At 32.9% G+C, this 22607-nt stretch overlaps 1 protein-coding gene across 2 annotated transcripts in view; it reads left to right on the top strand.

The window, feature by feature from the left end:
• Ndf (Nucleosome-destabilizing factor) overlaps window positions 1-22607 on the top strand; it is a 101655-nt gene continuing 79048 nt past the window's right edge. The window contains exons 1-8 of one of the 2 annotated variants that reach the window (XM_088231095.1): window positions 1-71; window positions 175-211; window positions 574-659; window positions 2711-2837; window positions 4688-4801; window positions 6210-6389; window positions 10093-10266; window positions 18444-18625. In XM_088231095.1, the coding sequence (XP_088087221.1) occupies window positions 37-71; window positions 175-211; window positions 574-659; window positions 2711-2837; window positions 4688-4801; window positions 6210-6389; window positions 10093-10266; window positions 18444-18518 (828 nt within the window). In that variant the 5' untranslated portion in view covers window positions 1-36 and the 3' untranslated portion in view covers window positions 18519-18625. Of the gene's footprint in view, window positions 72-174; window positions 212-573; window positions 660-2710; window positions 2838-4687; window positions 4802-6209; window positions 6390-10092; window positions 10267-18443; window positions 18626-22607 lie in introns of those variants that run through there. The other variant, XM_088231089.1, reaches the window with a different exon arrangement.

Here is a 22607-nt window from a genome sequence, read left to right as displayed (position 1 = left end):
AGTTGAGTTTGGAAATTTGTTTCGAAAGCATTGGCCATGTCCGTCGCTTATAAATTGAACGATTTAGTTTGGTAGGTTTCCCTTAAAACTTTTCCAGTCATATTATATTAAACGTCGTCAAAGGTTTTTTTTGAAATAAAATGTTAAGTAAAACGTATTTTGCTCTATTTTCAGGGCTAAAATGAAGGGGTTCAGCCCGTGGCCAGGCCGGGTAAGTGTGGAAACCGTTATTTAATTTGATAATTTATTAATACTCGCAATTTGTCCCAATTTTCCAGTGTTGTATCCTCAATACCGCTTAGTTTTTGAACTTGTATTAGCACTTTGACAACATTTCAAAGTTTTGACTTTTTGTCTGTCGCCAGAAAATATAGCGCGGGAAAGCTAAATTAATATTTTAGAGGGCGTAGTCGTCCCACTTTCTTTCCCTGCTGCCTTTTCTGATGTTTCTTTCAATTTTGTTTGTTGATATTTTCATTGTTTTCCTGTCAGGTTACACTAACCTATCCGTCAAATGTTAACCTATCACAACATAACCTTAGTTTTTTTGTACAGAGATGTTTTGTTTTTTAGGTCGCTCAACCAACCAGTGATATGAAGACACCTTCCAAAAAGAATGTCCCCGTGAAATGCATCTACTTTTTTGGATCCAATAATTAGTGAGTCCCTGAATTTTTTTTATTTTTTTTCCCTTTATTTCAAGATAAAATAATGATGAAGTATGATGTTTATGCTACCAAATGTAAACCAAAAATATTTGAAAATGCACAGAATGATAATTTTACATAGTAAGGCGGGTAATTATTTAATTTAATCCAGTAACAAAAAATAATAAGTAATATTTATAATGCAAAATAGTACTCTATTACTGAAATTGCTCGGCTTCATTAACAGAATATCCTCTGATTTTACTAATGTCCGTACAATCAAAACTCTTTATTGCTCAACTGTTCGGCCTTTTCTAGAATATGCCTCCGTCCTCTGGTCTCTATTCTATGTCAATCGCATAAATCATATTATCAGTCCAACATCGCTTGCTTTGAAAAGTTGCGTGGATGCTTGGACTAGAGAGAGCTAATATAGAGTCGATGTCAAATATTTCTAGTCTACAAAAACGTAGAACTAATATTGATTCCATACATATGTTCGGCATATTAAATAGTATAATCGATGTTACATCATTACTGGGACAAGTAAAATTCAATATTCCGAGTGGTAGGTTGAGAAACAATGAAGTACTGTTCATCGATCAGCATCGAACCAACTATGGCCTTAATTCAACATAAAAAAATGTCAAAGGTTTTAGCTTTTTAACTGTAAAAAGTCAACAGTATAAGTACTCTCTCCACATACCCGAAAACCATTTTAAAAACTGTAGGTCTTCCTATCGCTTTTGCTCATACTAAAAAACTTTTTTGGCATTAAACGAGTTACTCTAATAATTTTAATTTCGTGAACTGCGATTTTAATTTAATTTATACTGCTTTCATTGCTGTGTGAACGGCTTTTGTCAGATATTCTCCAAAAACCCTGGGCCTTGCTATCGGTTTTGCTCATACTAAAAAACTTTTTTTGTCAATAAACGAGTTACGACCCTATTGCAAACACGAATCGTAAACTTTGTTAACTTGTATTAAATTTAGTTACAAAAAAAACCAATTTAAAAGTTGAGGAAATATTGATGTTCAAACATAGGCAGATTGGTGATCGTTATACGGTGTGTGAAGTGATCACTTGACATAGCCAATGATGGTTCATAAGCTTTGTAAATGCCTAGATTCACATATTCGCAACAGCTTCATCTTTGTTGAAAAATATCTAATATTGATCTAAAATCTCCATCTTAGAACAGGCTGAGCCATGTTAAATGGAGACTATCCTAAACAGAGAACGCTCCGTTTTCATGTTCTATTCACTAGTTTTATATATAGATTCCCTGTAATTAAATATGTATACTTTTTATTATTTGCACCACAACTGGCCAGGAGGCCCAATTACAGTGGTGAATTACATCACAGAACACCCAGACTTGAGAAAAATTACATTCAATTTTTGTGTTCTCATCGGGAATCGAACCCGAAACCTTCCGTGTGTGAGTCAAGCATCTTGACCACTACACACGGAGGTCGCCCAATATTTTTCAATAAATCTATATTTTAAAAAAAAAGGAAAATACCCAGAATTTGTCTGTGTATTTACTGAAATATTTATAAAAACTTTTGAAAACTAAAAAACAGAAAAAAATACAGATGGTCCCTTCTGCCATCTGACTACCGAATTATTTATTTTATCTTTTATTTTATTTATTTGGAAATCATACAGTTTTTATATAAATACAAGGTACAAAAGAACAATAGAAAAAAGTAAGAACGGCGAAGGAACCCTTAGTTTTTAATTTAGTGTTGCGAGTGTGGTAACATTCAATTTGCAATCACAAAGTTGTTTTACCGGCAGGACATCACACAATTTTAAAAATACACCTTCGCCCATATGTTTGGCCTCACGAATTATGCTATTCGGTATAATCCCCCTTAACAGTCTCACCCGAATATCATAAATTATGCCCAGGTGAGACTCGGAGGTGAGACCCTAGACACGCACTCCGTAAGATATAATCGATTCAATGAGCGAGAAGTCTAATCTTAATTTCTTGAAAGGTAATATACTTTTTATTCCCAATGTTTGAAAATACCCTATTGTCTGTCCCCAGTGCGTGGATCGAAGAGGCCAACCTGAAGCCGTTTCATGAGTTCAGAGAACAACTCGTCAAGTCCTGTAAAACTGCGACCTTTAAGGAAGCAATAGCCCAGATTGAAGCCTACATGGAAAACCCTGAGGTTTGTACATACTACTTTTTTCCATGTTTGAGTTAATGGAGAATACATTTCTCTGTGTGTAATAGAAATAAAACCCTGGCCGCGTTTTCAACTCGATGCTAATCTCTGGTAATAATCCTTGAAAAGGAAATTGACCAGAGATAAGTTGTTCTGGACTGGCGTCCGAAGCGTAATACTGATCATCTTACTTTTCCTATAACAAAAATGATCCAGATATGCTGAAATTGGAGTGCCCTATGCATTCTAGGTGCGGATAGTGAAATGAAAATATATTTTATTTGTTCAAAAATAATTTTATTTGTATTAAATGTATTGAGACACAAGATCTAACTCCATGGTACTGGACCCCATATTACTATGGGAAGTTGACATTCATCTTCAATTTTATCTACAAAGTGAAATTAAGTTCTCTGTATGAAAAATAGAAAATGTATCTTAAAGTAATAACAGGCCACTGACTATAGTCGCCCATATAGAGAAAAACAATTCTATGGTTATTAACTATGAAGTTAGCTACATATTACAGCAATATAACAGGCCGTAGGTTCTCGGGTCGAGAAATGCAACCAAAAACTGAAACCGTCTGTTACACGTTTGATGTTGAACTAAAAACCAAACCGAAAATTTAGTCAATCTCAGAAAATTTCAATTTAAAGTCATAATCTCAGTCAAAGGAAACAGTTTGTAAGGGTAAATAATTCCATCTCAAACAGCATTAATATATTGTCAGGTGTACCTCAGGGTTCTCACCTTGCTCCTTTCCTATTCAATCTATTCATCAATTATTTAAAAAATGTTTTCATTACTTTGTCAATTTGGCTGTTTGCTGACGACACTAAAATTCCCAAAAAGATTGACAGCCCTTCCGATTGTTACTATTACAATCTGATTTACTGTCTTTTAGCACCTGGTGCTCATCCAATAATCTACATCTCAGCTTAAGTAATTGCAAGGTTGTGAGATTTTTTAGTCTGGAAAATCCAATCATATACGATTACTCACTGAACGATGAAATATTATCATCTGTGTTTAGTATACAAGATTTAGGAATTATACTTAACACTAAACTTTCTTTTACAATTCATATTGAACATGTTATTAATAAATCCTTAAAACTCCTTGGATTTATTAACAAAAGCACAACTGACTTCAAAAATATCAACAACCTTAAAACTCTCTTCTGTTCCCTGGTTCGTCCATACCTAGAGTATTCCTCTGCTATCTGGTCTCCATGTTATGATGTACACAAAAAAAAAAACAATTTATATTGTTCAACATCGATTTTTAAGAAAGATAGGCTGGAGGTTGGGCTTATCCAGAGACGAATATACGTATAATGTGTTAGAAACTAGCTGAAATACATCTTCTCTTCAAGACTGTCAAAATAAATCCGACCTTCTAGTCCTATTTAAAATTCTCAACTCACTCTTTGATGCGCTTGAACTACTGAGCTCAATAAAATTTAATATCCCAACTAGAAACCTCAGACAAAGCTTACTCTTTCATACCGATAACCATAGAACTAACTATGGTTTTCATTCCCCTATGCCCAGAATTCTTAGGTCTGCCAACAAACATACCAGTCTTGATTTCTCGGATAACAAGTTGTCTTCTTTCAAACAATCACTGAATCAAATTCAATTATAAACACCTCTCTCCCGCTTCCACTCCCACCAAGTCTACTATATACCATTGTGTCTTTAATAATTTTCTATGTATAAATATGCAATGGCGATTAAAAAAACCTTTCTCTGGTATAACGAACAAATTCAGTCGGTCCCATCTTTCTCGTAATAACCAAGTTCGACTGTATATATTTTTTGTTTCCATTTAAACTTTTATTTCTCTAGAAATTTCTGAAAGCTACTGCGGGGACTGAAAACACAGACGAACAGTTTGACAAACTGAAAGACGGAGTATCAGAAGATGAGAAATCTAAACCCACTCCGACTAAACCAAAAAAGGTAATTATCAATAGATTACTTATTGAAATTTAATTTATTTTCTGTGTCAGGGCAGATGAAGGATATAGTTCTGTATGTGAAATTTGAGTTGTGACACTTTTCTAGCGGAGTTGCAATATGTATAAATATCGTATGTTCAAATATCTTAGTCGGCCTCGTAGTGTAATGGTCAGCGCATTTGCCTAGCATGCAAGAGGTCTCGGGTTCGATTCCCGACTTGGTTGACATGAAATATTTATTTTAAAAGGTGTTTTTACACCAGAATATTTCATAGTCTTTGGACTGGTACCTGAAGCATAAGACTGATCATCTTACCTTCGTGTGACAAAATTGATCAAGTAACGCCATGGCTAGTGTACCAATCCAGTGCCTTATGCATCATTAGGTGTGGAAAGGGAATGATGATGATGAAATATCTTACCTAAATGCAATTCTAAATGGCCTGGTATGGAAAAAGTCACCCCCGTAGCATATTTCTAACAAACACACCAATGTCCCCATCCCTAACTAAAAGCTCTAAAAATGGTGGCGTTCACAAGAACGGTCACTTTCAAAAATGGTGGCGTTCACAAGAACGGTTCATCTCAAAAATGGTGGCGTTCACCAAAGGGGTCACTCTCCGCAGTCGACATAATCCTTTGTAGGACACAATCATATTCTTTTCATAACTCATATTTTACGTCTTGCAAATCTAATAAAGTATCTAATTTTTTTGCAACAGAGAGGGAAAACATTTTTGAGAAGGGTCTATAAAAGTCAAGGCATTTACAGAGCTTATGACCAATAACTCCCTAGGGAGGAAATCCAGCCAGTCTGCAAACATTAGGACATACTCAAAACATTGTTGAATGAATTGACTAACTGGTAAAAGAAGAAGTATAAAATAGAAAAATTGTTTTCAGGAGTTGCCTAGTAGGTGAATTGGTTGAGCCGGATGAATCTCACCTACATGATAAAAGTTTCAGCTCTTTTACTTCACAAAAGTCAACAGATAAAAGAATTGAGGAAATGGGGTTGTTAAAACATAAGCAGAATAGTGAATGTTACACAGTGTGTAAAGCGGCTTAAACCAGCTAATGGCAGGTCATAAGCCCTGTAAATGCCTATATTTCTATATTTATATGGTTTGCATATGCTCACCCTAACTTGTAAATCCACAAATGGTCAAAAATTATATTTTGCCATTTTCTATTAGGACTTCAAATAATCTATGTGTGTAAAACTTGTGTATTCGTAGTGTTGCATTATTTAAAAAATATATTTTTTTAATCTTTGCTACTGAAGTATAAGCTGTTTTTACTCTCCGCTGAACAAAAGTATGTTTGGGACTTAGGAGTTGCACAAGTTTGGCCGACGATATGTTATTTTCTCGTTTTTTTATGTTCTCCATATAATTTGTTTGATCCAGGAAAAGGCCATTAAGCGAGTCTCAACCGGTACGAAGCCAGTGGTAATACGGAAGAAGGCAAGGACGGACATATCCTCACTCGATGTTGACAAAGACAGCCAGAGTGAATCCATGCTCAACCACTCCTTCAAGAAATCGTCCTCTCTGCTACTCGAGAGACCCTCCAATATCAACAGACCAGTGAGTAATAGCGCTTTACATATTATGTATGGCGAGCTATTAAGTATAGCTTGCCTAACTGTTAAATGTCGTAACTCATAAATTTTTGTTCATTTTACAAAAGACATAAAATAACTATCGGTTTCTCAAGTGTTTGTGCTTTAAGTATCGTCTCATTACAATCGTAGAGTTATAGCTGATTTATTATTCTTATTTAAAATATTGAAATTGATAATTGACAGCCCTGCTCTGCTTAAACTAATTCAAATTCGAATACCTGGTAGGTGCACTAGAAGTAAGGAATTATTTTTTTGCAACAATTCACGGACCAACTTTGAAATGTACTCTCCCATACCCAGGATACATAGGTATGGAAATGAATTAAAACGAATTCTCACTCGTTATTTATTAGAAAAATAATGGATTTATTTTTAAATATATTATTAATTTAACTTTGTTTCCTGGAATTTGTGATTTTTATTTCTTTATTTAACATGTTAGACATAATTTAAATTGTACATTGGTGGATTTATTTCCAAATGGCAACTTCTTCCAACCAACTGATGATGATGATTTCACTAAATAAAGGTATTATTTAATTTAAGTTTTTTTAAATTTTATTGTTCAAAAAACTTATATTTTCTTAAATACTAATGTTGTATTATTTTTTTTAATTATTATTATCTAGTTATTCTTAACTTTACTGTGTTATATTTATATTTAGAACATAAGATTTTATCATGGTTATTATTATATTTTATTTAGAGATGTTATGTTTCTTTTTTACTTTTTGTTTTTTGTACTATATCTTCACTAAATATTTTAGTTTTAATTTTTTTATTATTTCATACCATGTACTACATGTTTATTGTGCACTGCTGTGATTATTTCTGTAAATGATTATTTTTTGTAAAAGGTTCTTTGAACCGTTGATGTATAAATAAATTACACTAAAAAAATATGCCGTTGACTGCAGTGTGAAATTTTTTTTGTGTTCTGCCGGGAGTCACGCTTCTTAACCACTGCACCACAAAGATGATGTTTTTATGGTGTTAGATATGCTATTAACTGCGAGCAAAATCTCACCACGTTGCTAAGAAATATACCATTTATGTCAAGCATTATCTCATGGTTTTTAAAACTATTATTATTGTTTTTTGCTTTTTACAATTACAAAATATACTTTTTATAAACAAAAAATCCCAAAAAGGCATAGCCTGTGTTTGGGAATAATTATTATTTCCGAGCGCTGTACGAATTAATCGTGTTATAGGAGAGTTGACTGAAATAATCTTAAAGAGCACATCAACTGTCGCCCTTTTCATTGGCTCTTTTTTCTGAAAACTTAGATTTTTTATTATGTTTAATGACATATAACATATCCAGCATCTAAAACGGCATGACCTTTTGCAAGCAAATGCCCCCTTTTTACCACTGGCTATCAAAACATAAATTTAAAATGAAATTTTATTATTATTTATTTATTAATATACACGACACGCAGTGCCTTTTACCTTACAAAGATACATATTATATTTAAAAGAATTAAACACTTCAATATAATGTGAAAATCATATAAATCAAATTGAAAAATATTATGTTACATAAATACTATGACACACAAGTTTCGTATAAAGAACATATTTAGATATAAAAAAATAAGCAATGTGTGCAGATAAAATTTTAAAAGGAAAAGTATCTTAATATTTTTGTCTTTAAGAGGTACAAAATATAAGTATATTAAATACAATAAAATTCTTTTGTCTCAAAAAGAAAAAAAATAAAATAATAATAACAATTACAGTAATTTAAAAAATAAGTATACACGTAAATATGGTACACAATAGTACAGCACTATAATCTAAAAAATGTAAATTACCATTCACCATCTTAGAAATGATTTAATAGAGTTGGTTTATATAAACTATACTTTATGTGAAAAATATCAGCAACGTCGGAATAGTTATTGCCGAGTACGTGGAGTCGATTCAGAATAGCCTTATATGAGTAATATGTATTATATTAATTTTAAGTGAGCATTTTAAAGCTGCTATGCCTAAACTATTTTAACGAAAGTTAGCTGCTGGCGCAATTTCTTTTCCAAAACAAATCTAGTTTATTTTTGAACCCATTGAGACTACACGTTGAGATCAGCCAGCTCTTGTGGCAGCTTACTCCAACCATCGACAACCCTATTGCTCGGGAAATGCTTCCGTGGATCCAGATTGAATCTGGTTTTCTCCACCCTGAGACTGGCCTCGAAGACAAGGATCTTGTTTACGCTCGAACATGACTGTTGAGTATCTTGTATGTCTATCAGGTCACCTCGTTTTCGCCGTCTCTCAATTTATCACAAGTTAAATTGCCATTTTATTCACGCTTGTGACATGTCTGATTATACACCATTGGGTGAATGCGCAATTCTTCAGTCAACCCTCATATAACGCAATTCATTTGTACCGCGTAATATGGAAACCGCACTATATGAATCCCTGAAATAATACTCATCAGATTATTTGTACCGCATTATACAGAAACCTCTGCCGCGTTATATAGAAACAATGTCAAGTGAATTATATGAATAATGAAATTGTACATAAATCAGACACATTTGTTTTGCATTTCATACATATACAAAAATTTCATTCTTTTCAAACAGTTTTTAAGGATACGTTTAATAAATAAAATTGTTTATAAACAATACAAATGGCAGTGAATATTTATAATTTTAAATATGATTCGTAGTTCAGATAATAAAATTATGAAATTAAAATTATTTATTAAATTAAATCGTAATTATAAGTAAACTAAAAAAAAAATTCTAAAATAAAACTTCAATATAATTTTTTTTTTTTTTCTGTTCAGAGCAGTCTACATGAAGTAAAGAAAAATCTTTCACTTAAAATAATGCTTCCAAAACCAAACAAAATTAATGGGATTGAGCGGTTTGTGACTAGATGGACCGTTAGTTGATAAAGGTCCACCTATCCTACACCCCATCCTGTGAATTTAAGCTGTCGCCGACTGTTATATGATACTAAATTAGGCCCTTAGGGCCGCAATGAGCCTTTGTAATAAAAATATTAGTAAATATTACTCATTATAATCAATTTAATGGCATTGGATTTGGCATCTTGAATGGCATCTCCAGAGTGGCGGCAGTGACTCACTGCACCGACTTATAGTTCTGAACACAGCGCAGGGTCATGTTTGGGGCCGTATTTTTTGGAATCTGAAAGATATATAAAAGCATTTTTCTACTGAATTGTAGAGTGTCTCTAGTAGAATGATTATCAATAATAGAAACCTCCACAAATTAAGAAAACATTCTTAAAATATTTTTTATTTAAGTGGGAGCTTCTTATATCCTTAAATATATTACGCTGATATCCTTAAATCTATTACGAAAGTAAGTTGTTGGCGTATTTGAACTTTTCCAAAATAAATCTAGCCCATTTTTTCCAATTTTTAAGTTATATAGACTAAACTAAACGCTCTTGTGACAGCTTATTCCGACCATCAACAACCCTGTTACTCAGGAAACGCTGCCACGGATTTAGGCTGAATTTTGGTTTCTCCAACCTGAAACTGTTGCCCCGAAGTCGAACATCTTGTTTTAGTTTGAACATTGGATCCAAATTAGCGCAGCTATGGTGACTGTTGAGTTTTTCATATAAAATAGTATTGAAATTCCCCTTTCCTTATTGTTCTTTGTTGTCTACAGGACACTCCTCAACTTGACCTGGTGAATATAAGCGACACCTTGAAAGGGAAGAACATTCTTCCGAGTCAGATGAAGTTCGGCTTCTTGGGGCTGGGCATCATGGGAAGTGGAATAGTCAAGAATCTGCTCAACTCTGGCCACAAAGTGGTCGTTTGGAACCGGACGGCGAGCAAGGTAAGTCACTCAGACTGTCTGCTTTATGATTTTCTATTTCTGCAGTAAAACTCCAATGAGGAAGTTCAGTCGTACGGGAAATTGGATATGAAAAATGTTTTCTTACACTCGGTAAAAGTTAGAGCATTTAATTGTACCGCGAAGTTTCTCTAAAATGTATGAAAAAATTCATCAAAATGAACTACAGTAGAACTCAATTATCCGAATTAATTGGGAGTAGAACCCATTCGGATAACCAAAAATTCAGATAATTGGATTTTTTCCAAAAGAAGGGTCTATTTTAATAAATTACTGTATGTAAGTTAAAAGGGAAAAATAAGCTTTTAATTAATTAAATGAAAAGGCAACACACGGCTGTACATTAGTACAGTATGTACGTACCGTACTGTAAATTGAAGTCATTGCTTGCTGAACATCTCGGTCAAAGTAAGCCGTTTGACTGTCATCATCCGTTTTCGGGCAGCCAAGTCGTTATTTTGCGAATCGCAGTATGTTTCCATCTTAATTTTTTTTTTCTGAAATTCTGAAAGCCATTTGGATAATCAGCGATTCGGATAGTCGTAGTTCGGATAATTGGAGTTTTAGTGTAACTTAAATAATGTCTCAAACTCTTCTGAATCAACCAATGATAAAGCGTTGTGATGGGTTTCCAGGAAGCCAACTCACCAATCAGGACTCGCCTAAAGAACTAGTAATATCACGGGCGGAATAATAATAAAAAATCATAGCGATGATGATATGATACATAAAATTATTTTTTTTGGTTTAGTTCGATAGTCTGTTAACAAATAAAAAATTTAATAAAACCACTGAACTTCCTCATTATCAGAAGTTATCCCGTGCATAAATACTAATTATTTAGACCTGTGTCCAAGTGACACAAAATATAGTTCTGTATGCCAAATAGAACCAGAATCCTGGACAAGTGCATTAGAATGATGGCCTTTCTCAGGTAAAAATCCTGAAAAGGGAAATCGAATGGAGATAAGTCCGTCTCGTAGTGTAGTGGTTGGCCTAATCGCCTACCATGCTTGATGTCCTGGGTTAGAGATGTGGAATATTGGTTTTAAAGGTGGCTGGCTCGACACTGCAATATTTCATTGTTCTTGGAATCAAACAATGAATTATATATATATTTGGCTGTCCAATACTGTCCAGCAAAGCTTGTATTTTATTCTCTGGGGTTTTTAACCAGTGCAAATCTCGAAGATGTGAGATGATATAATATTTTTTTACTCCTGTAATAAGCCTTGCTGCTGCATTGAAAACCGATTGAAGTTTATCAGTTTGGTATTTTAGGAGATTAGCGTATATTCCATTACAGTAATCTAGACGCGAAACGACATAAGCATTCACGAGAGCTTTAATTGCGTCTATAGGAATATTTCTCCGTACGGATTTGATTTGTCGGAGATGGAAAAAAACCAGCACTTACCGTTTTATCGACTTTTTAATGACGAGTAAGATCACAACCTGTGATTGAAATTGGCGATCGGTCTAAAAGGTGTTGTCGCTTTTTGTCGCCGTCCTTAGAAGCTCAGTTTTGGATGGATTGAGTTTGAGTCTGTTTGATGACATCCAGTTATTGACAGTTTGGATGCATTGAGACATGTGATTTTCCAAATTCTTTATATCTTGAGGAGAGCAGTAAAATTAACCAGTTTCTGCTACTAGTCGTGTAATGGCAATTTGTTAATGAGAAAGAATGACAAGAGCCGACATAAGCCCTGCATATAATTCTCACAGTGAAAGGAGCATTTTTTATCTATATTTGAATTATTTTTCTTTTTTCACCCAATTACAGTGGTGAATTACATCACAGAACTCCCAGATTAAGAAAAATCCCATTACTTTTTTTGTTCTCACCGGGAATCGAGGGGAGATAAATTCGATTAAAATCACAATTTATGGAATTGAAATTTTAAAAATAGAGTTACTAGATTTTTGAGAAAGAAAAAAAAAAGGTTTTGAAGACCCTCGGTCTTCAAAATGATTTTCTGGTATGTGGAGGGGATGTTTCCACTATTCGTGGACTGCACCTAAATCGTATAAGACTGATCCACTTACCTTCCACGTAACAAATAAAATATATAACTAGTTAAGCCACAATCAAAATACAGATTATGATAATGACTGGAGTTAGGATAAATTAAGTTCTACTGTATTTTATAAAACGTTTTATTTTGTGAAAATCCCACTCTGTGGCCCTCCTATTGGCCTTAATGTGTACCAAGTACAGGTAAACGTCGTTTTGCGCCGGATCGATTTATGCCGATTTACAATTACGCCGGTGGGATTCCCCGGTTCGGCCGACACCAGACGACAGTAGGCGCCGCGATTCTAATAGCAGACACACGTTTACACGTTGTTTTATTCTATAACCGTTGCTCGCAAGCAGCCTATTGTGTATGTGAAATTGTGTCTGAGTTGATTTTCGTTTTGTTTTTAAGAAAAATAAAAAGGTATGATTATATTTTTTATTTTATCATTACTAAAATTAAAAGAATATTCAAATATTTGTAGTTTATGCTATGATTTTGCAAGAAAGGAAGCAACAATCAAAGCAAATGAAATTGGATGCTTTTTTTAAAAAAGTGTGAGAATTCAATTTAGCACAGACGAACTGGTGAGCTAGTATTTATTATTAAAAAATATTATTTATATCAAAAAATTATTTATTAAATACATTTATAATATATTTAGGATATGTATTAAATAAACAAGTTTTTTTTTTATTAACAAAAATATCAAATATTAGCGTTCTTATAATTTACACAAATATTTTAATTTTTGTGTCAATTTTTTAATGAGTTGTAAATAACTCACTATTTGAAAATGGAAATCAAGTTGGGGTAGAGTGAGGTTCGAGCCTCGGACCTCTGATCCATAAGTCCGCAACACTAGCCACGGGACCACAACTCGATGTTAGATTGTTCTTAGAATTTTGGCACAGAACCTAACCTTATATCTTCCATTATATTTGTGTTCATTTTACGCCGATTTTTTTTACGGCGGTGTCTTTTGGCGTAAAACGACGTTTAGCTGTATTTTTTTTATTGACCCCACAATGCCCAATGTAGACGATCTGCTACATACCGATAATCGGTGTATTAAAGTGATTTCAAACATTGTTTGACTATGTCCAAATGCTTGCAGACTGGCTGGATTTCCTCCCTAGGGAGTTATTCATATTTAAATTTATTTCAACAGAGAGGGAAAACACTTTTGAGTAGGGAATATGGAAGTCTAGGCATTTACAGGGCTTATGACCTGTCGTTGGCTGGTTTAAGTGGCCACTTTACACACTGTGTAATATTTACCATTCTGCCCATGTTTGAACATCCACATTTCCTCAACTCTTCCATCTGTTGCCCTCGTTGTTGGTCATAAGCCCTGTAAATGCCTAGACTTCCATATTTCCTTCTCAAAAGTGTTTTCCCTCTCTGTTGAAATAAATTTAGATTTCAAACATGTTTATTTCGGCGACTAGTTTATTATATACATTCTAGCCATTATAATTTATTTTAAAAAGTCGCCACCAGATCAAATTTGAAACATAAAATTCAGATGCACATATTCTGTCAAGGGTAATTTAGCCAATGTTCAAAAGGTGATTTCTTTGCTTTTTTTTAAGATTTGAAATTATAATTGTTTCCGCAACTTTCTTATATAAAAAGATGTTCATAAGAATCGTTATTTCATGTTTTCCTTACATTCTTGTATTTTTTAACCCTTTAATGCTTGATGTAGCATATTGTCCACGTAAACTAAAATATAAAATTGAAACTGAAAAAATTAAACTTTTTTTTTTTTCATTATTTTTCCCAGTATTTGCATAAAAAACACACATAAAAATATGATTTTAATTTATTTATTTAACTTTTGTACATTGGCGGGCTTATTGCCAAATGGCAATTTCTTCCAACCAATCAATAAAATAAAAGTTTTATTTTTATAATTCAAGTTACAGAACATATTCAATAGAAAAAAAATATTAAAAATCTAAAAGTATATAAAAATAGAAATAAACGTATTTGTTTATAAATTACCTTAAATCAAAACTATTACTCAAAGGAAAAAAGAGGAAAGAGGAAAGGAGGAGAGAGGAGATGTTTCTTCAGACGTGATTTAAACAGAGATAATGTAGTAACATCTTTGATGGTGGGTGGGAGATGATTCCACAGTCGAGCCGCATGGACACTATATGAGTTAGAGAAGAAAGAGTAATTGTGGATGGGTATTAAGAGAGTGCATTGAGAATTAGAACGAAGAGGTAAACCATGAACTGATAAGCGTTGAAATTTTTCATGCAGGTATATAGGAGCGTTAGGACTAGTTAGTTAGAATTTTAGTTAGAATTAGAAAAGGATGGCATTGGAGGGTTATCACTCCCACTTATTCATTTGACCAATTAACACTTTCCTTTGACGTGCAACTTTAGACTACTGAAGGTAATAGCTTTGGTGATTCAATCTTAGATGCCCACTAGAGGGTGAAAGGGCTGATTATTTATTTATTTGCCGACTCATTAAGTTACATAAAATACATTTCATTATATTTTTTAACTGTATTTTAGGGCCATTCTGCCAAACTTCAGAGAATTTTTTTTATGATGTACTTTTAAAAATATCCCAATTTATTTTTTGGAAATTGTTTTTTTTTTTCCAAAATATTTTTTATTTTCAAAATGTATATACCAGAGGCGTGTGGTGAGGTTTTTGATCAGGGAAGCAATAAATATACAGGTAATTGGTACATAATGGTACACTGCCCTTAAGAAATTAATGAAGAAATACCATATATGTATGATAAGAAATACTATTTATTATTAATGATTTTGATAAAATTATAGATAAAGTTATCAATGAAACTTCTTGGTTTAGTTTTACTTTTTTATTATTTTGACCAATGAGCGCTTTCGCCTAGGAAGGGATCTTCAAGACTTGGTAAATTATTAAAGTGGCCCTGTAATGTTGCCAGACCGTGAACAATATACACAAAAATAAGATAATTTTGTGTTATGTTATATTTTACAACAAAGAATATTTTACCGACTGGAATAAAAAAAAATAGGTACTTTTATCAAGCAAACGTAAAAAAATTAATTATTTAGTAATTAAGTGAATTAGCACAGTTTTATATTATACTAAGGCTTATTAATAGAAAGCCAGGTAAAAATTTATACTACCTTGGCAATACTAACAAAATGTCCACGTACTTTTATTTAACAATATGACAGATGGTAGAATAATCGAACTCTGAAATAATATTACTTGTGAATTTTGTACTTACACATGAAATGTGATTCTACCATATTCCCTTTTAATCCCAGCAGTATTTTGACATTTGCAAACGGCACAACACGGCATAATTGAATTTAAATCGGCAGTTTCGTACTAAGCGACGTTTACAGAGGACCTAATCGCCAAAATGTAAAAATACTAATTTGTGAGTAGTTTAGCCGGATTCAATTTGATGCGTGTATGGGATTTCTGGACTATACTAATTCTATGATGTTAGGTATTACGACAAATAATTAATTTATTAAACAAATAAACATTATTTGGCTAAATTTGGAAGAAGCATTGATTTCATGTTTTCTATGCACGGACCGCGCATTGCATGTATCTTTACTTTTGGGTCGAACAGCTGTGCGTTGGAATAAAATTGACTTGTCGCATTTACTTACACAATCAATCGCTTGCATTTGGCTCAGTTAGTATATTGTCATGTCTTACCATGTGCATACAACTACATAAGACAATGTCCAAAAACTGCCCGGCACGTGCACTCTCAGTTCTGTTGTTCTGAATACTCGCATAGTAATTGTAAATAATTATAATCAAATATCATAAACGGAATGGGTGGGGTTTGTGAAAGGGTTGAGAGTCATTACAGAAGAGACACGACGGATTGTCTCCATTTTCAAATTAAGTTGATTGATTTTTTATTTATTTAAACAAATGAGATATTAAAAAAATTATTGGGATTTAAAAAAAGTTTACCTTCGGAATGTTTCTCTGAAGTTTCACAGAGTGTACAAGTAGGATTAAAATAAATTCTAGTTTTATTTAACTCTAGTTTTATTAAACATACATTTGAAGGATACACGCCAAAAACAGGCTCATTAGCAAATAACAAATTTTACACGATAGCAAAAATAAAAAAACCTTATTTTTGGGACACTCATCATCATTCCATGTCCGCTCCCTAGTTGGAGCATATGGTGTCCACAAAGGCCTCCAGGCATCTCTGTCGGCTGCCAGCTCCTGAGCGTCCTCCCAAGTCAGATTCGCGTCCCGTAGCTCTGACATAAACTGCTGACAGACAGTCAGGAGCGGCCGTCGAGAACCTGTTACCTTGTAAAATAGGCAAGCGTCGTTTTAAGGCTCTCAGGCATTTAATAAAATAGGTTTTTAATTACAATAAAAAAAAAATTACAAACAATCACAGAAAAAAAATACAAAAATGTTTGCTTTTAAAAAATAAAAAAAACTTATTAATTGAACTGAGGAAAATGAGCTCGTTGCATTTTGACAATTCTACAATTTATGAGACAGGCAACCACGTTTTGTTAGTTTTTAATATTAATTTTTTTAAAAGGGAATATGGAATACTGGGCATTTACAGGGCTTATGACTTGTCATCGGCTGGTTAGAGTGGGCACTTTACATACTACATAACATTCACCATTCTGTCGGTGTTTGAACATCTGTATTTTTTCAATTCTTCCGTCTCTTAATTTTGAACTAATTTGTCATTAACTTACATCCACAAGTTTAGATCAACCGGTGACCGATTTTATCACTTTTGTGAAATCTTCGACCCATCTCCGTTCCCTGGTTAGTCCAATATTTTTGGATTTACGCATCTCTCGTATGTTACCTAGAATTGTCACCATCAAAATTAAATGTTTTAAGAAGTATTTTATTCATGTAAAACTTTCGTACAATCTTGATGCATTTATTGATGTGGATGAAATTCATCGGAATCATTTCACCTACTTGATAATTATGATAAAGGTTTGTTATAAAATAGATTTTTGGTGCTTTACACGTGGCTCTTTTTACTACCATGACAATAACAAGCCATGATTGACAAAACCTCGTAACCGACAAGAGCGATGTTTTACGGGAGAACACGTCTTCCTTTCAATTAACAAGGAATACACTTTGAGAACCAAACTCTTCACTTTTCATATGAAATATGATTTTTTTTAAACTTGTTTTTCTGATTTTTTATGCTTTTTAATTATGATTATGAATATGGCTCGTTGGTTATTTCCCTACCCGCGAAATCGAGCTGGAATAAAAATGATTAATATTTTATCAATGTTTTGAAGTTAAAAATACAGAAATTATCTCAATAAGCTATTTTATAAGTGAATAAAACACCGAAGTCCACTTTTGATCATTATCTATTTGATTTTATTTGATTTAATGGCATAATTATACATTTTTACAATTTAAAAAAATTTCACTTGTTATATTTTTACTAAAACTAAAATCCCACCAAGCCACTTTTTGTAGCTTGTTGGTGAAGATTATATTTATACTGACTTAATAATATTATTTACATTTATAAAAACAATGAATAACATATAAAAATTAACAGCCGGAAAGATCAGAATAAACATGTTTATACAAATAATAATATATAAATTATTTTTACTTTCAAAGTAAAAATGCTTTTTTTATTTATTTACCACTTTATATAAATATAAGGGCGGGCATATTGCCTTAAGGCAATCTCTTCCTACCTTCCCAAACCGTTCAGTTTGAGAAAATTATAAGCACATGGACATATTGAATCTTAAGATTTTATACAAAACTAGCGGACCCGACAGACGTTGTCCTGCCCGAACGTTAGCTTGCTTGCTATTAGCTTGGAAAAAGACTTTTCATTGATAAGTAGGTACCTAGGTACTTGTTTATGATTTAATTCCAAAACAAAAAATTATTCATATTCAAATATTGAATTTAAGTAGGTACCCAGGTACACTGGCTTTATGGCATATTACAAGGAATGTAAGGAAATAAGCTGATTGAGATCCATAAAAAGCGAATGTTGTTTGTAAACATTCAAAAACATTTTTTTTTTGTACATGCATTCTCGTCGAATGCAACTCTGGTAGGTCGATGAGAAGAAGGTTTATGCGTCTAACTTTTTTTTTACAGATTCGATTGAACATTTTAATATCTACGAACACACGCAGCGCAAAGATCTACATTTCGCTGAAAACCACACATTAATCAGTTAAGCCGTTTAAGAGGAGTTCAGTGACATCACACGTACAGAAGAATTACATATGTAATGATTAAAAACAAAGATTAACTTTAAAAAATACATTAAAAAATTAACACTATACTATGATGAGAGAAGAGGGGATGGGAAGGAAAGAAAAAGGATAAAAAGCTATAACTTAAATATTTCATCATCATTCCCTTTCCGCACCTAATGGTGCATAGGGCACTGCATTGGCACACCAATCGCAGCGTATCTTGATCACTTTTGTTACATGAAGGTAAGATGATCAGTCTTACGCTTCAGGTGCCAGTCCAGGGACTATGAAATATTCTAGTGTAAAAACACCCTTTCAAATAATATTTCATTCAACCATGTCGGGAATCGAACCCGAGACCTCTTGCATGGTAGACAAATACACTGACCATTACACCACGAGGCCGACAAAATATTTAGATAGTAACATTTCAATATTGACTTAAATGTAAATAAAGAACGGGCTTCTCTAACATTAGTGGGTAGATTATTCCTCAATCGAGCAGCTACTACTGTGAAAGAGAAGGCAAGAAAATTAGAGCGATGAAAGGGTATTAAAGGGGTTCTCTTGTATTAGAACGAAGAGATAGTCGAAGTGATAGAGGTTGGAAGAGCTCTCTCAGATAAACAGGCAAAGTGAGATTATTTTTCAGGTGAAATAGAAATATATTGATTGATTTGGTGTTTATTTTGTAGAACTCCATATTTAAACTTATAATTAGAAATCAAACACCGATTTGAGTCTACTGAACACTTTATTTTATTTTTACAAATATAAACATCTAAAAATAAAAACTTCGTGACAATTGTTTCGCCTTATAGGGCATTTTCAAACGAATGTGAAGATTATTTGGATTGAATGTCCTTATATAGTCATATAATTCAAGGTACTTAAGTAGAAAATGAAATTAATCTTATGAACTATAGTATGTACATTAATCATAATTGAGGGAAAAACCAATGGTTAAGGGTGAGGCTAAGTGTTTAATAGGTAATGGGGAATTTAGGTATTTATATTTGAATTTCGGGGAAATTATAACAAAGTAAGTATTTATTGACATACAAGTATGTATTGTGAGATAATTAATGAAGCTTTATATATTAATTGTAGTCGAAAAAAATATCAATAATATTATAATAGGTTGCTGTTCATTTTAATTTTAAAACATGATTGAAATATTATGAGGAAATTTATATAAACATAAATGTATTATTATACAATATTTCCATTTTTAAAAATTTCTTATCAAAATATATAAATGCAATTGTAACATGATTCGTTGTCACGAAGTTTTTATTTTTATATGTTTATATTTGTAAAAATAAAATAAAGTGTTCAGTAGACTCAAATCAGTGTTTGATTTCTAATTAAAAGTTTAATTAGAAATCTAAAGTCCACTTTGTTTAATGCAAAAAACATTAGTAGTCCCAGATACGCTATTTTATTATGTACTATTATAATTTTAAAAATAATTATTTTACATTGAAAGTTGTTTATAGGTTGAAATTGTCTAATTCCGTTCAAAAGTTATGGTGTTTACGAAATCACACCATCACAAAATCTCGTTTCCTGAATATTCCGTTCAATGTGACTCCTGTGGTTTATCTTTTAAGGTACATAATTAAATATTTTTTATGTAACTTGGTTCTCAAAGTCTTTATAATAAAGAAGAAGAAAAATTGCTCCTGTTGGTTAAGATGTTTTGGCGATCGTGGCCGGATAATATGTCAAAATAATACACAGCTTTATTTTTCAAAACACAATTTATTTATTTAACATTTATTATTGAGAAAAATATTTATCTTTTATAAGCAGTTACTACATATAAGAATATTTAACATTGATAACCGTGGCATAAAAAGTATCCCTATAATTTCTCTTACTAAAGCAAGCATATCAATATTCCTCTAAGTAAATATTTTTAACAATAATTCAATTCACAGACTTTCAGATACTGAAGTTGTATGTTTCATGGTGGTAGTGCAATCATTTGATTTTTTCCATGTTAAAAAATACTACTATCTATTCCTATCTATTTTAAGTAACAACCCAAGCCTATAACAGCATACAATAATATAAAAAATGTGCAAGGATAGAAACATCTTAGAACAGGCAGACATGCTGGATGGAATCTGACCTAACCAGAGGACACAATAGCACCGGCAAAAACTTGGAATCGCTGATAAGGTAGAGAAAATAAATACATTTTACTTGTTTTTGTCAATAAATAAAATAGGGTCTTTTCATGTTCAAAAAATACTATTAAGACTATATATTTTTTTTCCTGTACGAGAATAAATTTTCTACAATCGTTTAAAATAAACCTATTTTGAATTACCTAAAAACGAGACGGTTTCCACTCTATGGGACAAACATAACGTGTTAGTTTACTGCGCAATACTTGTGTGCAGTGTTTGTTAGAAGCCCACTTGACGTGACGCTATCTGCGATCCGTTTTGTATGTGCTTGTTTTGAAACCTGAAAATTATAAATAGAAACTTGTTTTTTAAACATCAATTAATGCTTATGTCATTGGAAATTAAAATCCACTTTTATATTAGTGAAAATACACCATTCCTGTTGTGCGGTTTTTCTTTAGTACATAAGCTATTAATATATTAACCAACAACAACAACAAACCATCACGCCGTTTCCTCGTAAGGGTAGGCAGAGAGGATAGAACGCCACAACACTCTATCTTTGCATACAGATCTCGCTTCCTCTACATTCATACATCTTCTCATGCACGCGCGCTGATTATTCCGACTTTTGACATGTCCATCTTTAAGTATTTGTTGGATTTGGTCATGCCATGTCTTTCTCGGTCTTCCTCTATTTCTGTATCCATCAACATTCGCATTGTAAATACTCTTAGCCGTTCTCTCGCTGTCCATTCGTTCTACATGTCCAAACCTGCGCATCGCTCCTTTCTTGATTTTGTCGATAATGCTTGTCTCAGCCTTACATAATGTACGGATCTCAACATTTGTGCATCTATCGTACATAGTTTTACCACACATTCGCCTGTTCGCCATTTCGACAGCATTCAGCCTGCTTTCATCCCTGTTTTTCCAAGTGCATACTTTGCTCCCATACATCAGGGACGGGACCAAGACTCCGTTGTGAACTGCCAATTTTGCCTCTTGTGACAATCATTTATTTGCCAAGGTCGATTTAAGTGCACCGTTCACTCTGTTCCCGGCACTCACCCTCCTTTCAATATCTTTCTCAGTCATTCCATCCCTAGTGAACATACTTCCCAGATACACAAATTCCTCTACTTGTTTTAGTATAACTCCATTCACAGTGATTTCACATTTAATCATACTCTCATTTCTTTCAAAAACTATCACATTCGATTTATCGACATTCATCTGCCATATATTTCTCTTGCATACATCGTAGACCTTTGTTACCAAGAATTGCAGTTCCTCGTCCTAGCTCCCATAAAAAAAAATTAATCAAAAAAGCAAAATGATAGAGACACGCCAATGGTGAATATCTATAGCGTGCAAAATAATCACCATAATCCAGGGAGAAAATACCAGAATACGTTTGAATGAAGGAAAGTCAGCCCATGTTGTTTTTACTCTCCGTCCAATATTAACCAAAGCAAAAAATACCTTGTTTTTCTCTTCCCTTTCTAAGACTATTTACTCCATTTCAACAACATTTCAAATTTTTGTCTGCGATGTGTAAAGATGCTCTTGTGTTTTAGATTCCCTAGTAATAAATATTATATGTATATCGACAGTAAAAGGCTAACTGAATGATGCGCCATAAAGTGAATTTTGTAGGAGAGTCGATTAAAAGATTTAAAAAAATAAAAACGAGAATATATTTTTTTTTAATTTGTTTTATGGACTATCAAACTATACCAAATTAAAAAAATAAATATGTATTGTATTATCAGCGCTATGATTTTTTAATGTTTTGTGATTTTGAAATTACCTCGCCTGTGACGTCTTAAGTTCTCTACGATGAGTTGTCCTGATTAGTGGGTTGGCTTCCCGGTAACCGGATGTATCACAACACTCTGCCATTGAACTAACCTTGAGAA

This window comes from Micrasema longulum, unplaced genomic scaffold (assembly GCF_059751315.1).
Source record: "Micrasema longulum isolate JH-2025_06_02 unplaced genomic scaffold, ASM5975131v1 h1tg000067l, whole genome shotgun sequence".
NCBI lineage: Eukaryota > Metazoa > Arthropoda > Insecta > Trichoptera > Brachycentridae > Micrasema > Micrasema longulum.
This window is presented reverse-complemented; position numbering and strand designations above follow the sequence as displayed.